The sequence below is a fragment of the Neofelis nebulosa genome, chromosome 15, assembly GCF_028018385.1.
Source record: "Neofelis nebulosa isolate mNeoNeb1 chromosome 15, mNeoNeb1.pri, whole genome shotgun sequence".
NCBI lineage: Eukaryota > Metazoa > Chordata > Mammalia > Carnivora > Felidae > Neofelis > Neofelis nebulosa.
In genome coordinates this window covers 47109168-47124821 of record NC_080796.1, presented here as the reverse complement: position 1 = coordinate 47124821, position 15654 = coordinate 47109168, and the positions used below count along the sequence as shown (strand labels likewise).

At 40.9% G+C, this 15654-nt stretch overlaps 1 protein-coding gene across 1 annotated transcript; it reads right to left on the bottom strand.

The window, feature by feature from the left end:
* Positions 1-565: 565 nt before the first annotated feature.
* Positions 566-15634, bottom strand: TIMM17A (translocase of inner mitochondrial membrane 17A). The gene is made up of 6 exons (XM_058700337.1): positions 15531-15634; positions 10753-10852; positions 10571-10634; positions 5180-5308; positions 4276-4386; positions 566-1462 (listed from the first exon to the last, which is right to left on the bottom strand). Exons 1-6 carry the CDS (start codon positions 15554-15556, stop codon positions 1377-1379), a joined length of 516 nt encoding a protein of 171 aa, XP_058556320.1. The 5' UTR covers positions 15557-15634; the 3' UTR covers positions 566-1376.
* Between the last annotated feature and the right edge of the window lie 20 nt (positions 15635-15654).

Here is a 15654-nt window from a genome sequence, read left to right as displayed (position 1 = left end):
ATGAAATAAGATAAAGGATAAACGCTGTAGGATTCCACTTATAAGAGCTACCTGGTAGGCAAATTCAGAGACAGGAAGTAGAATTGTGGTTATCAGGGCCTAGGGGTGGGTTTGGGGAGGGGAAATGGGAAGTTATTGTTCAATGGATACAAAGTTTGTGTTGGTGATCATGAAAAAGCTTTGGATATACATAATTGTGATGATTACACCAATACTGGACTGTATTTAAATGCCCGTGAACTCTACACTTACAAATGGTTAAACTGATACACAATATTTTATGTATATCTTACCAAACATAAAAAAGATCAAACTATAATTAGCAATTAAATGCTTACTATGCGTATGGCACTGGGCTAAAAGATAAATGTGTGTTCACTCCATCCGCACGGATTTGTTCCCCATTTCACACAGATGAACAGCCTCATGCCTTCTGTAAGGCCACATGTCATTTCCAATACAAGCAGTAAAATGGCCTATTCTGAAATGCTAACCCATTTTCCAGACCCAATCAGACCCCAAAATATACCTTTATGAAGACTGGCTTCAGGGGACTTGAGACACATTAAAATCAGCATATATTTTATTTTCAAGCACATAATAAACACTTTTCCAGTGCTACTATAGCCCCCATGGATTCTTTTCATATAGAATTGGAAGGAAGTTGTTTCTGGTGAGGTTGCTGATGATCAAAAATCAAGACACAGGAGCCTCAAAGGTAAAAAGAGTTTTACATCCGACATCCTCAAAACCAAGAAATAACATTTTCACTTTCAAAGTAGAGGATATTTTACCTCAGCCTTCAAAGCAGAAAGTATTTACTGTGAGATGATCCATGTTAACTCTGTGTAATTCTTCTCATACATCATTTGCTTCAAGTGACATGAGAGCCTCACTATAAAACATGCAATTTTCAATGTACTTTTCAATATTTGAAGTATTCGAGGATGGAGAGTAGAACTCTACGTCTTAAAAGAGCGAGCAAGTTCCAGCAGTTTTTTTATTGTTTGACTGACAAAACACACAAAACCAGGCAGAGAGGTCCCCAAGGAAATGATGGTCATGCTTCATTGTTGTTTGCCCTTTGGTCCTTCATCTTCTAAGCATTTGTTATATTTTCTTTTAAAGATATTAGACATTTATTTTTATCACAAATGCAATCCAAGTGTGAATAAATAAATGTATTATCTTTTCACATCTGCCCCCACCCCCCCCCCCATGTTCCTTTAAATAGAAAAAAGAGCTAAGTGTCTCTTCAAAGCCTATTTGGCCATAGCTGTCCCAACTATGGTTTTAAAAGCAGACCGTAACTTATCTTCTGAAATTCCTTCTTGAACTACAGCTCATTCTGGTAAAGAAATCCTGGGAAAGAAGTCCTATTGATATTGTCGATAGTCTCCAAAAGGTGAGGATGATAACTGGGCTGAAGGCAACTGAGAGGGGTCTTCAGCAAACTGAGGACCTGCGAATAAGAAAGAAAAGAATCTTAAAAACCACCTGAATATTACACAATTAAAAAGAACAAGTGTTTGTAGAGAGTAAATCGCTCAACTCAATAAAAATAAGGTGCTACCATAGAGCGGTCATCTGAATTTCTGCTGCCTAATTCTCATGAAAGTGCCTCCAAATTTGGTATAACATGACAGACTGGCTTCCCTTATGTTCCAGAATGAACAGCTCCCAACTGCTATGCCAGGAAAGTCAGATGGATTAATTATAGCAAGAAGTGAATTCAAGTTTTTTTTTTAGTCTTTATTTATTTTTGAGAGAGACAGAGCGTGAGTGGGGGAGGGGCAGAGAGAGAGGGAGACACAGAATCCGAAGCAGGCTCCAGGCTCTGAACTGCCAGCACAGAGCCCGATGTGGGGCTCAAATCCACGGACTGCGAGATCATGACCTGAGCCTAAGTTGGACGCTCAACCAGCTGAGCTACCCAGGCGCCCCAAAAGGTAAATTCAAGTTTTTACAGCAATTGCTGTAACAAGCTGCTATAAAGATTGGAAGAATTTCACACCTCTTGACATACTTTTCAGTAGCTATTTAAAATTATTTTCACTAATTTAAGTATCTTCGTCATGTTTTAAGAGAACTCAGTGATCCAATTTATATACCCAATGAAACAGAGAATGAGTTCTGGAATGGGAAGACATTCCCTAGCTTGTTGTAGATCAAAGTTTTGTAATATTTTATTTTTGAGAGAGAGAGAGAGAGAGAGAGAGAGCGAGCGAGCAAGGGAGATGCAGAGACAGAGGGAGATACAGAATCCGAAGCAGGCTCCAGGCTCTGTCAGCACAGAGCCCAACGCAGAGCTTGAACCCGCAAACCGAGATATCATGACCTGAGCTGAAGTCATACAATTAGTCGACTGAGCCACCCAGGTGCTCCAGGTCTCGTAATATTTTAGTTTTCAAAGGATGGGAGGGGACCTATGAACTAAGAAAAAAATGTGGTTCTTAAAAATTAAAAAAAAAAAAGACTTTTATGGGAATAATTACAATTACTTTTTTCGGGGAAACTGAGACCAAAAAGTAACTATAAAGAAGAGAGAAAGAGGGCAGTGGTAAAATTCCCTGATGCTTTTCAATGCTTCAATCTAATGATATATATTTATTTTTCACTATAAAGGCATTCTCTGTTCATTTCAGAGAACTAGAGAAGATATTGGGTGAAACAGGTAAACCAAAGGTAACCATTATTAGAGTTTTATCTAATTTTGGTCACTGTTTTAAAAACTTGTTCATGTAAGTTAATTGGAAAAATATGCTTAACTCTTCCTTCAGAGATTCCTCTCCCCAACACAGCTTTTCAGAAACACATCTCCTGTCTCAAGTAAAATGCACTTCTTTTGAAGATCTCTTCTGAGGAAAAAAGCCTGAAGCAAAGTAACCAAGATTAATTCCTATAAGACAATGTATCATGGGACACCTGGCTGGCTCAGTTGGTAGAGTATGTGACTCGTGATCTCGGGGTCATGAATTCAAGCCCCGTGTTGGGTGAAGAACCTACTTAAAAAAAAAAAAAAGGCAGTGTAACTAATGTTTTTGTTATATCAGTCTCTGAATTGAAAATGAAAATGAAATCAGAAAATGAAAATTTTCTGATGTTTTATGTGAAGCCTTTCACACTAACGTAGGTAAAAACAAACTACGAAGCAAAATTAGAAAGTGCTTATCCTAACAGAGTACTAACTCAGAAGTAATGATGAAAAACCAGAAACAGAAGGTGACAGGATCCAGGAGGTCCCCAGATCATCCTTGGCATCTACGGAGCAGTGTGCTTGACACTTGTGCCAAAAAGACACTGAATCTCTTGCTAGGCGCCTGAGGGAAATCAAATCAAACTGGGAGCTATGATCTATTCCTAACTCTATGCTGAATCTTTTCCAAGCTCCAAAAATAATTTTCAACATGTGTTGCTCTTCTGCATATTTCCTTCCCCAAATGCCAGGTCAAATTTTTCCGACTAAAATCCTCACAATTATCTCTCTGCTTCCTTCCAATGTCAAGGAATATTGCCCCTTTACAGACAAAGGGAATGCTGGCCCTTTACAGACAAATGAAGTTTTCTGCAGTTGTAAGAAAGTGCACAATTTAACAGCTAAGCAGATATTCCGTGACCGTGTAACGATCACTTAACCCATAATTTAACTTTTCCCCATACACCATGTAAGAACAACAATTAGCAACAAATTATTTTACCAACTTTTCAAAAAAAAATTTCCCTGCCAACCCTCAAGTGGCCCTCCCAAACACAGCCACTTTCTACCACTATATTTCATTCTCTTCACAGCAAGCAACACAATCAAATCTCATTTATCTGTTAATGTGTTAGTGTGTCTTCTCCCACCAGAATGTAAGTCCTTGTTCATCACTATATCCCAGCATCTAGAACAGGGCATGGCACATACACACACAGTAAGAGGTTGTCGACTATCATTATTGTTAATACATCTTCAAGGACCTTTCTTCAAGCATAAAACGACTTGGCAATTTCTTAGAATAAGCACACGAACACTGACAAAAACTGAGAACTGTAAGAAAAATCAACAGCAAACCATCTCAGTAAAGCATTTTGGTGACTGTGGTTAAACACAATAACTATATCCACATCTACCTTTTCAAATGGAACCAGGGCCTAGTATCGTAATCTTCGTGAACCATGGCAAATGTAGAAATCACAAACTAACACATTTTAGCAGACAAGATAGGTTCTCTCTCAACATCAGGAGACCATTCCAGTGTGTGAGCTATGGTAGTAAGCAGAAAGAAGACTCACCATTGGGAAATTGTGCAGAGGCAAATCTTGTCAATAAGATACCAGCTCCTTCAATTAAAGCTAGGAGAATGCCACCCATCGCGGCTGACCCAACCATGGCCACTGGTCCATCTGAATATATTAATAACAAAGAGATTGCTTTAATAGAAATCTACTTTAATATAAGATATAGTAAAGGAAAGAGCTGTCCAAATGGCTACATGCTACCCTCCCTCCCCACCCTTTTTCTCGCTAACACCAAATGTCAACAAACTAAGGCCCACAGGTCAAATCCAGCTCACTGCCTGTTTATATGAAGTTGTATTGGTACAGTCATGCTCATTCATTTACATATAGTCTATGGTCGCTTTCATGTTACAACCACAGAGCTGAGTATCCGTTGACAAAGACCTAAAATATTTACCATCTGGCCCTTTACAGAAAAAGTCTGCTGATCCCTGGCCTAAACTACTAACCCCCCATAAATTCTGAGTTGCTTTCTGTTCCAAAGATCCAAAGACGGTTCTAAACTCATTATTCCTAACAATGCTATGTGGCAGGTATGATTATTAACTCTAGAGTCCCGATGAGGAAACTATGGCACAAAAAGTTTGGCAAACTGCCTAGTCACACAGTAGTAAATAGCAGAATTGGAACTTGAAATGCTCTTAACCACTATATAGGTCAGAACTCCACACTCTCTCATTCTCAAATATTCCAAATAAATAGATATTCCTATTCCCAACCCCCCTCCCCAAGTCACCATATACATTCATGCTTTACTAAACTACTCGATGCTTGGTTTTATGTATTACCAACGCCATTAAATTAAGATAGATAAGGTTTTCCAAAAAGTCTTGCTTCTACTAGTGTGTCTATAATGATTGGTTACTTTTTCCCCTCTTTTTTAATAATGATTGCTTACTTCTTGCTGCCAGTATGGCTCCTGTTAAGGCACCACTTGTGATGGAGTTCCAGGGATCTTCTTTTCCTCTGACTTGAACCATACTGCAGTCAATCATGGAAAATAAACCACCCCAAACTGCAAAACTACCTATTTTATTAAAAAAACAAAAATTTCATTTTTCATCTTATATTTAAAATATTACAGCCAAAAATAACTTTAACAATACTATATTCTTAAAACTCTCACACTCTAAACTAATACATGCAAACACAAGTTTGGATAAGCACTGAACAAAACGCAGAATACTTATCTTTTTAATAAAGCTTGGGTTGTATTTTATCTGCTGGAAAATTAGCAATGGCCCAAAGCCTAAAAGAAATAAGCAGGCCTAGAAGAGTCAGGCTAAACACATTCAAATCTCTCTGTATCTCTGTTCAAAAGGCAATAAACACAACAAAGCCACACTGTTTCTTCCTTTTTTTATTTTTATACCTCTACATTACCTCTATTTTTTCTTTCATTAAGTGTCACTGAGCATATATACACTCTATGAAATCGCCAATGGGGATACTAAAGAAATCCAGCTATCCTGGAATGTATTATAGGTGTAAGCCAATACATGTAAAGTGGCTCATGACTGAAACAAATAGTTAGAATTGTGGAACATCAAGGGGAGAGAAATTATCTTTCCCCTCTCCTTCTATTCCTCAACCATGAAACTAAAACCAACACTAAATCAAGTTACTTTGCACTTAAACTCTCCTAAACTCAATAACCATTTTGTCAAATAGAAAACAAACAGCCACACATACACATACACAAGCACACACAAAATGTAGAAAGACAACACTAAAATTTTAACTGTCGGCATCTCTGGGTGACATAGCACATGACTTAGTTTCTTTGTGCTTGCTTTACTATCCAAATCTTCTAAAATGAGCACACATGACTTATATGTATTAAGAGTTGTTATGTTTATCATGATTAAAGAAGAAAAACTGCCCCAAAGAGCACCAGTCACTTTATTCTTTATCCTCTGAAATCTCAAAGTTGTAGGGGTGTGTTAGTAAGGGCAATACACTGGGTTCCATCAAATGTCAGACCCAAATCATCACCAAAATCCTTTCCCAGTTTTCACATTATCTATCCACTAAATCTAGTAGATACAACCAGTTGAAGCATAGCATAAGCTCTCATTCTGGGTCCAATACTAGATATCATATACTATATAAAAATAAACTAGTTCTGTTTTCTAACTCAGTAATTCTGTGCCCTGGGAGAGATCTGATGCCTAGGTATATTAGAACTGCTTCACTAAATTCCTGAAACAAGGCTCTCCCACTCCCTCAAGAGTGTGAAACTTGCCCATCCTCCAAGAATAACTGCCAGAGTAAGCTATGGTTACTGATGAGAATGGAAACATTGAGTCCAAGCAGGGCAAGGAGAATGTCCGCACAGATGGGTGGCCGAGGGTGAGGAGGCTGTCTGAACAGAGGGGTGGCCCAGTGTGCAGAGCCAGAGCCAAAGCAGTGTAAGCAAGGGTCCTCAAGGAAGGACAGCCAGGCATGGAGTTGAGTGTATCCTTGTGGAAGGGTGGCCTGATGTGGGGTGCCACAGCCCAAGCAGGACAAGGAGGGAGGTATTCATATAAAAAGAGAGAAGGTAAGAATAAATCCGGTGCAGCTGGATTGGAATTGAAGTATAAGTGTCATCTCATGACTTTCAACGTGTATGTACAGATATAAATTTGGGTTTATATATTTATACCATGGTTAGTGTGTATTCACATATACACACATACATCCCCAAGCTCTATTATAAAGAGGGCCTGGGAACAGCAACACCCCAATAGCGATGATACACTTTGTGTCCAGATTTTGGCTTCTAAATACCATTCTCAATTAAACAGAACCAGAGCTGTGTGGAGAAATGGCTGACTTCATGGATGGAGCAGGGTAAGTATACGATGAGCCTGGAGTATCTTATTCCAAAATGCAAAAGATGCTTTAAGAATAATAGGGATGTGTTAAAAGTCCCCCATGAAATTTCCCCTATGAAGATATAAGACTCTTCAGGATACAACTGTGATTTTCCATGTTGCCTGTCCCTTGGATTTTGACTGGAAAAGCTCAGCAAATGCTCACTGAATTAAATTGAAAATGTTATCCCAGTAGTAAAAAAAAAAAAAAATTTTTTAATATTTATTCATTTTTGAGAGAGAAAGAGAGCGCGAGTGGGGGAGGGGCAGAGAGGCAGAGAGAGAGAGAGAGAGAGAGAGAGAGAGACAGACAGACAGACAGACACAGAATCTGAAGCAGGCTCCAGGCTTTGAGCTATCAGCACAGAGTCCAATGTGGAGCTTGAACTCACAAACCCTGAGATCATGACCTGAGCCCGAGTCAGTGGCTTAACTGACTGAGCAACCTAGGCACCCCTCATCCCAGTATTGTTAATTTAAAAAAAAAAAATTTTTTTTTTAATGTTTATTTATTTTGAGAGGCAGACACAGAGTGTGAGAGGGAGTGGGGCAGAGAGAGAGGGATACACAGAATTGGAAGCAGGCTCCAGGCTCCGAGCTATCAGCAGAGCCCGATGCGGGGCTCAAACTCAAAAACCGCGAGATCATGACCTGAGCTGAAGTCGGCCACTTAATGGACTGAGCCACCCAGGCACCCCTTAATTTTTTTTTAACCATTTATTCATTTTTGAGAGACAGAGCACGAGCAGGGGAGGGGCAGAGAGAGAGGGAGACACAGAATCCGAAGCAGACTCTAGGTTCTGAGCTGTCAGCACAGAGCCTGACATGGGGCCGGAACCCACAAACTGTGAGATCATCATGATCTGAGCCAAAGTCAGATGCTTAACCAATTGAGCCACCCAGGCACCCCTCATGCCAGTATTTTTTAAAAAGCAAGGCACCATAAAGATTTTTCAATAGCTTTCTTTTTTTTTTTTTTTTAATTTTTTTTAACGTTTATTTATTTTTGAGACAGAGAGAGACAGAGCATGAACGGGGAGGGGCAGAGAGAGAGGGAGACACAGAACCGGAAGCAGGCTCCAGGCTCTGAGCCATCAGCCCAGAGCCCGATGCGGGGCTCGAACTCACAGACCGCAAGATCGTGACCTGAGCTGAAGTTGGCGCTTAACCGACTGAGCCACCCAGGTGCCCCTCAATAGCTTTCTTAAAAAACCAATCCCAAGGATTGAAATAAACAATCCCAATTCACTCATACCACAACTTACTCTTCCTCTATTTTACCCTGATTGTTTAATTTTAGAACACTTTTAAAGTCACAGAAAAGTTGTGAAGATATAGAGTTCCCATATATCCCACATCCAGTTTCCCCAAGTTTTTAAATATTATTTATTTATTTATTATTATTATTATTTTTAACGTTTATTCATTTTTGAGACAGAGAGAGACAAAGCATGAACGGGGGAGGGTCAGAGAGAGGGAGACACAGAATCTGAAACAGGCTCCAGGCTCTGAGCTGTCAGCACAAAGCCCGACGCGGGGCTTGAACTCACGGACCGAGAGATCATGACCTGAGCCGAAGTCAGCCGCTTAACCGACTGAGCCACCCAGGTGCCCCTATTTTTTTTTTTTTAAGAGAGAGAGAGCGCTAGTGAGGGAGAGGGGCAGAGGGGGAGAGGGGGGGAGAGGGGGGGAGAGGGGGAGAGAGAGGACTATTTCTTCTGATGCACAAAATTACTAAGGAATGACTAAAAGAGAGAGAGAGGGAGAGGGAGAGGGAGAGGGAGAGGGAGAGGGAGAGGGAGAGAGAAAGAGAGAGAATTTTAAGCAGTCTTGAGCCTGACACAGAGCTTGATCCCACGACTCTGGGATCATGACCTGAGCCAAAATCAAGAGTTGGACACTCAACCGACTGAGCCACCCAGGCCCCCCAGTTTCCCTAACTTCTAACATCTTACACTTCCATGGTGCATTTGCACAATTAATGACCCAATATCAATATATTATTAAAGTCCACACTTAATTCAGATTTCTTTAGTTTCTATGTCTTTTTTCTGTTCCAGGATACCAAATTACATTTAATGGTCATGTCTCTTTAAGCTCCTCTTGGCTGTAACATTACCTGATTGTTTTTTCATTCACTGAAAAGCATAATATGACAGAAGCAGCTCTTAAAACATATATTAAAACCTATATGACTTCTGCATATACTGGGAATTCAGGATCTGGTGTGTGCTTTAATACAACTTATCATTCTTGAACAACATGGTAACCATTAAAGGAAAGGAAAATGAGTAACTATTTACCTTCCAGAGAATATAATTATTTCATAGGAAAGAAAAAGATATACCATCACTTCAGCTCTCAGAGCTTTGATTCCCTCATCTGGAAAATGGGGATAATAATACTGACCTCATGTTATTGTGACGATTAAAATAATGTTGTGGAACCCTTACTAGAGTGCTTGGCACACAGCAAGCACTCCATAAGTGGCAGCTCTTAGCTAGTCTTCCAAAGAAAAATTTGCTAAAAACAAAGACAGGACTATTTCTTCTGATGCACAAAATTACTAAGGAATGACTAAAAGTATTTAATTTTTTTCATGTGTTCTATACGGTCTCTCCAAATCAACTGTATCTTCGTATATGAATATAGTCTCTAAGTTTTTTTTTTATCTCTCTTCTTCCAACTTCTGAATAACCAAGTTTAAAAAGCGTAATGAATTCTTTTCAAATTTTGCAATGACCTCTGTGCAACATCCAAAGCCGAACCTTGGAGAGAAGCCTGATCAGCATCATCAGTTTGTCTCTCACGAAACCTCAATCCTTCAGATCACTTTCTCTTCAGTTTTATATTACCCCAGAAGCTATCACTCTTGACGCTCACAAACTGAAGCTTTAAACACACTGTCTTCCTTTTAGGTAAGAAGAAAAAAACAAAACCAAAATACCACTGAGCATTTGAAGGACAGAGACAAAATTTTCAAATGAATGGATACAGCAATTCCAGTTAACTTTCTGAATAAATCATAAATCAAGAAGAACTTATAGTAATTTCTAACAAGCTGTTACACTGAACGAAACTCACTAGGGGCGCCTGGGTGGCGCAGTCGGTTAAGCGTCCGACTTCAGCCAGGTCACGATCTCGCGGTCCGTGAGTTCGAGCCCCGCGTCGGGCTCTGGGCTGATGGCTCGGAGCCTGGAGCCTGCTTCCGATTCTGTGTCTCCCTCTCTCTCTGCCCCTCCCCCATTCATGCTCTGTCTCTCTCTGTCCCAAAAATAAATAAAAAACGTTGAAAAAAAAAAATTAAAAAAAAAAAAAAAAAAAAAACTCACTAACTGGTATAAGCTAAAAACGAAGAAAAAAACCAGAGCTGCGTCTTTAAATGAACAAGAAAAGCTAGTATGAAGTACAAATGGAAAAATTCTGCTTACCTCCCAACTGTGGAGCCCTGGTTTTAATAGCTGTCAAACTCCCTCGTAGTCTGTGGTTTACTCCCTATAAAGAAGCAACCAAAAATACATCAGAAATACATTTCCAACCCACTGATAAGGCCACCAGCGATATTAGTGAACCCAGATTTCAAATGATAAAATAAGACCATTCACCCACTTACCACTGGAGAATTGCGAAAACCTTTGATTGCTTGAAAGATACCACCACCTATGGTACCCATCGTAAAGGCCCCACCACAATCATCCACAATTCGCCAAGGGCTAAGAATGGGAAAAAAAACAAAAATAAAAAGATGACTGTATTTCTCATTCATAAACCATAAAACTTTCTTTGCTAACATACCAAGGGATACAACAGATTCCAATACAGGGCTTACTTCAACCAATAAAATAAACATGTAGACAAAGATAAAGGATTCTGAACATACTGGTATCTATTCAGCTCCAAGCCATAAGGAATGGAACTGGCTTTAACTCCCTAGTGTTAACAGCACTTAATTTTCACTTAATAATTACTGCATCTATGTTGGGCACTGTGCAAAAGTGAATGAACAAAATATTTAGGAAATTACATTATAATCAATGTGGATCCAATCTCCCAGGAACCAAAGTAAGCTCTCCAGCTGCAGTAAAATTTAAAGTTGAGACCCCCCCCAAAGTGAAGATTCAATAGGGGCAGAGGGAGACAAATTTAAACATTAAAAAAAAATTTTTTTTAACATTTATTTATTTTTGAGACAGAGAGAGACAGAGCATGAATGGGGGAGGGTCAGAGAGAGGGAGACACAGAATCTGAAACACGCTCCAGGCTCTGAGCTTTCAGCACAGAGCCTGACGCGGGGCTCGAACCCACGGACCGTGAGATCATGACCTGAGCCGAAGTCGGCCGCTTAACCGACTGGGCCACCCAAGCACCCCTTAAACATTTTTTAAAGTATGAAATTCTTTCCGGGTTTACTGAGTCCCAGTTAGCACCTGGAACTTTACTTTGTATCAGATCCATTTACACACTGGAATACTCTAATCTCCAATAATTAGAGGTTAAATTTGTAAACTTAGCTTCCAAATGTAGCAACCTAACTTATACAACACAATGAAATCTGAATAATGTCATCAGTAGAACAAGAACTACTATTCTAGGAATTTGGCTTATAAAAAAGTCTGTGAATGAGTAAATTCATTATATATTTTTAAAGTTTATTTATTTATTCTGTGAGAGAGACAAAATCCCAAGCAGACTCCACAGTGTCAGTGGGGAGCCCGACACGGGGCTCAAACCAACAAATCACAAGATCATGACCTGAGCTGAAATCAAGAGTTGGACGCTTATCGGACTGAGCCACCCAGGTGCCCCTCACGCAGCACATATTCCAATTGTCACAAGCAGGATGCTTGGGGGCCTTGCTACCCAAGGTTTGTTTCTGTGATCCTAAAAGCAAATTCAGCAACACCTGGAGTTTGTTAGACCTGCAGGCTCTCAACACCGTACCCAGTATCTACTGATTCAGTCTATGGTTCAACACAATGCCAAGGTGATCTGATTTCACTTTTTTTTTTTTTAATTTTTTTTTAACGTTTATTCATTTGTGAGACAGAGAGAGACAGAGCATGAACGGGGGAGGGTCAGAGAGAGAGGGAGACACAGAATCTGGAACAGGCTTCAGGCTCTGAGCAGTCAGCACAGGGCCCGACGCGGGGCTCGAACCCACATACCGTGAAATTGTGACCTGAGCCGAAGTCGGACGCCCAACCGACTGAGCCACCCAGGCGCCCCAATCTGATTTCACTTTAACAGTTTAAGCAGTGGTTTGAAACTAAAAAGGACTGAGAAAATTTCTTTGCTAGAAACACTAAGAGGAAGTACAGAGAAAAGATAAAGGAGAATGAATCAGTAGCTCCCTCTGAATGGTGGGCCAGTAACTTTAAAAGATTTAGTCCAGGAGCGCCTGGATGGCCCAGTTGGTTGAGCATCTGACTTTGGCTCAGGTCATGATCTCACGGTTCATGGGTTCTGTGCTGACACATGGGAGCCTGCTTCAGATTCTGTGTCTCCCTCTGTCTCTGGCCCTCCCCGCTCATGTTCGTTCTCTCTCTCAAAAATAAATAAAAATTAAAAAAAAAAAAAAAAGATCTAGTCCAAATGATTTTATTAGTTGAGGATTAAAATAATCAGTAAAGAACAGCAGATTCAGATCAGAGAGCAGAGTATTCCAAGAGAGGATGTCCAAAACAAAGGCAAGATGGAAATGGTTTCTGGCTAAATCTGGTTAAATTCTGGCTAAATCAAAATGTTCCTGCAGAGAAGTGACAGACTATACAAAAGGAAGATTGAAGCTAGACTCTAAAAGAATACAAATACTAGGGGCGCCTGGGTGGCTCAGTTGATTAAGCATCGGACTTTGGATTTTGGCTCAGGTCATGATCTCATGGTTCTTGAGTTTGAGCCCCGACTAGCTGCACACTCACAGCACAGAACCAGTTTAGGATTCTCTATGTCCCTGCTCCCAACCCACCCTGTTGCTCACTCTCTCTGTCTCTCTCTCTCTCTCTCAAAAATAAATAAACTTTTTAAAAAATAATAAAAGAATGTAAATACAAATACAGGGAACAAGTAACAACACAATTAAATTTTCATTTGTTAAGTATTAACTATGTTTTAGGTGCCTTCAATGCAAATAAGACCTATGGTTTTCAAAAAAGTTAGGTTATTTTCCTGTAGAATCTCTAATCTTAACTTTGCAGAAAAAGTATTCCTGTCTCCTCTTCATTTTACAGGTGAACAGAGTCTCAGAGATTAAGTAAATTTCCCAATGTCATATACGTAACTAGTACAATTTAAGTACAAAAATCTAGAACTTCAAAACTCTAAATCATTTCCATTATATCATACAGACTATGGGTTTTTGAAAAGAAACCTATGATAAAAGAAGTACTTAGGATGATTAAGTCCATATGATGTATTAAAGTGGGCTGGAGGTAAGGAGAGCAATTAGGAAGGTATTGTAAAAGGCATAAGGATGCCGGTAAGATCGTGACAACAGGAATGGAAAGGCAGATTATGAAAGAATTCAGACTGCTTATGGTATGCCTGTTTGGAGGCTGGGTGGTGTGGAGGGAGGAAAAAGATGCTTATAGTTTGAGGGTGAATGACTTGAGAAAATGCTGTTATCAAACAGGGCAGTACAGAAGATCAGAGTAAGTTTTCGTTAATGTTTATTTATTTTTGAGAGAGAGACAGAGCACGGACATGGGAGGGGCAGAGAGAGAAGACGACACAGAATCTGAAACAGGCTCCAGGCTCTGAGCTGTCATCAGAGTCAGACGCAGGGCTTAAACTCGTGAACTGCAAGATCATGACCTGAATCAAAGTAGGATGCTTAACTGACTGAGCTATCTAGGTGCCCCAGATCAAAGTAGTTTTCACTACAAAACTAACCAGACAACTGACTCTATTGCTTCAGGACATATGTACTAAGAGAAAACAAAGGGACCACCTAATTGATTAGATAAAAATTCATTGTAACGTGTTTAACTCAACAAAGTTAAAAAATATATCCAACAGCTGCTGATAACAGCAGTCTACAATGTGCTGAATTCGGCACATGTAAGCATGACTTAGGAAGGATAATTACGTTTGGTAATTTTAAATTTTTTTGAGTTTACTTATTTGAGAGGGCAAGAGCGTGCAGGAGGGGCAGAAAGAGAGAGCGGGAGAGAGCGGGAGAGAGGGGGAGAGAGGGGGAGAGAGGGGGAGAGAGGGGGAGAGAGGGGGAGAGAGGGAGGGACGGAGAATCCCACACAGGCTCCACAATGTCAGCCTGAGCGGGACACCGGGCTCAATCTCACCAACTGAAAGACCATGACCTGAGCCTAAGTCAAGAGTCAGATGCTTAACCAACTGAGGCACCCAGGCGCCCCTTGGTAATTTTAAAGAGCCAGGAGGTACTGAAACATATGCCCTGTATCCTAGTTGAGGGATTAAAAAAAAAAAAAAGAAAAGGTACAAAGCAGGTAACATGGCTACTGCTGGCAAGATAATAATATAAAGTCCTGGGCACCTTCACAAATTGAGGACACCTTGCCTTTTGCTCTCACACAATTAAACAGTTGATTAACCCAAATAACCAAGATTTGATTTCTCACTTAAGAACCACCCCCCCCCAAGCCTTAAAGTTAGGCAACCTGAGACTTCTTACAGCAATTCTGCCGTTTTATGTGCCTGACTTACTCATGCTTTTACTCTTTTGAACCTATAAAGTGGTGAGCACAGAGACCTCATTCAAATACTGAATGAATACGTGAGTTTCTGTTCATGGCTTCTTAAAGAACACATGCTACTATCTCTATTTTCCAGATAATTCTTGTCCCCCTTGTCTACCAAGGGAGAATTCCAAGCACGAATATGAGGCCCCTGCCTAGAGGAGTTTATTCAGACCCTTTGGGTAAAATCTCTGTTCCACACATTTGAAATGCTTAGCCCTGCGGACATACCCCCGATACAAATAATGCCTCCAGAATGGCACTCCCTCAGAGCCCTACTGTCCCTTCTTCAACACAGGAACTGATCAAAGCGTGGCACGGGGACGCGTCCAAGGTCACCTCAGCGTACAGGGGGGATTATTACTAACCCCGCACAAGGCGACCGCGTCCTGGGCTGGGAGCAGGTTCCGAGGCTCCCACTAGCCCAAGTCTGGACCTCCTCATCCAACGCAAGGTCACCAGAGTGCCAGGTTGGAGGCGGCGAGGCTGTCATGCCGCCCAGGGAGCACAGGACTGAGAAGCCGACTGGCTGCTCAAGACGGTGCTGCCTACGGTGAACAAACCCACGCCGACAAGCCTGCGACTGAGGCCGGCCTGCACCTCAGGGGACTGGGCAGGGGAGAACGAGGACCGTGAGCAGAGCGGCAGGACTAAAAGCAAGGACAGTGGTAAATCTCACCAAGGTTCTCTCGCATACTCCTCCATCTTGACTCCACCGGCGCGAGTGATGCCGGGCAAGCTGGGCGGAGCCTGACCCTAGCGGCGGAAGTGATCGCGAGAGCAAGGGCGTTAAAGTCTATGTG

What these genes read in the sequence shown, in the direction of transcription:
- TIMM17A (XM_058700337.1), bottom strand. Translation starts at nt 15,556, where the DNA reads ATGGAGGAGTATGCGAGAGAACCTTG. An exon ending in GAGTATGCGAGAGAACCTTG is followed by an intron (nt 10,853 to 15,530) that starts GTGAGATTTACC and finishes TCCCATTCTTAG; the next exon opens with CCCTTGGCGAATTGTGGATG. An exon ending in CTCTGCACAATTTCCCAATG is followed by an intron (nt 1,463 to 4,275) that starts GTGAGTCTTCTT and finishes TCTTATTCGCAG; the next exon opens with GTCCTCAGTTTGCTGAAGAC.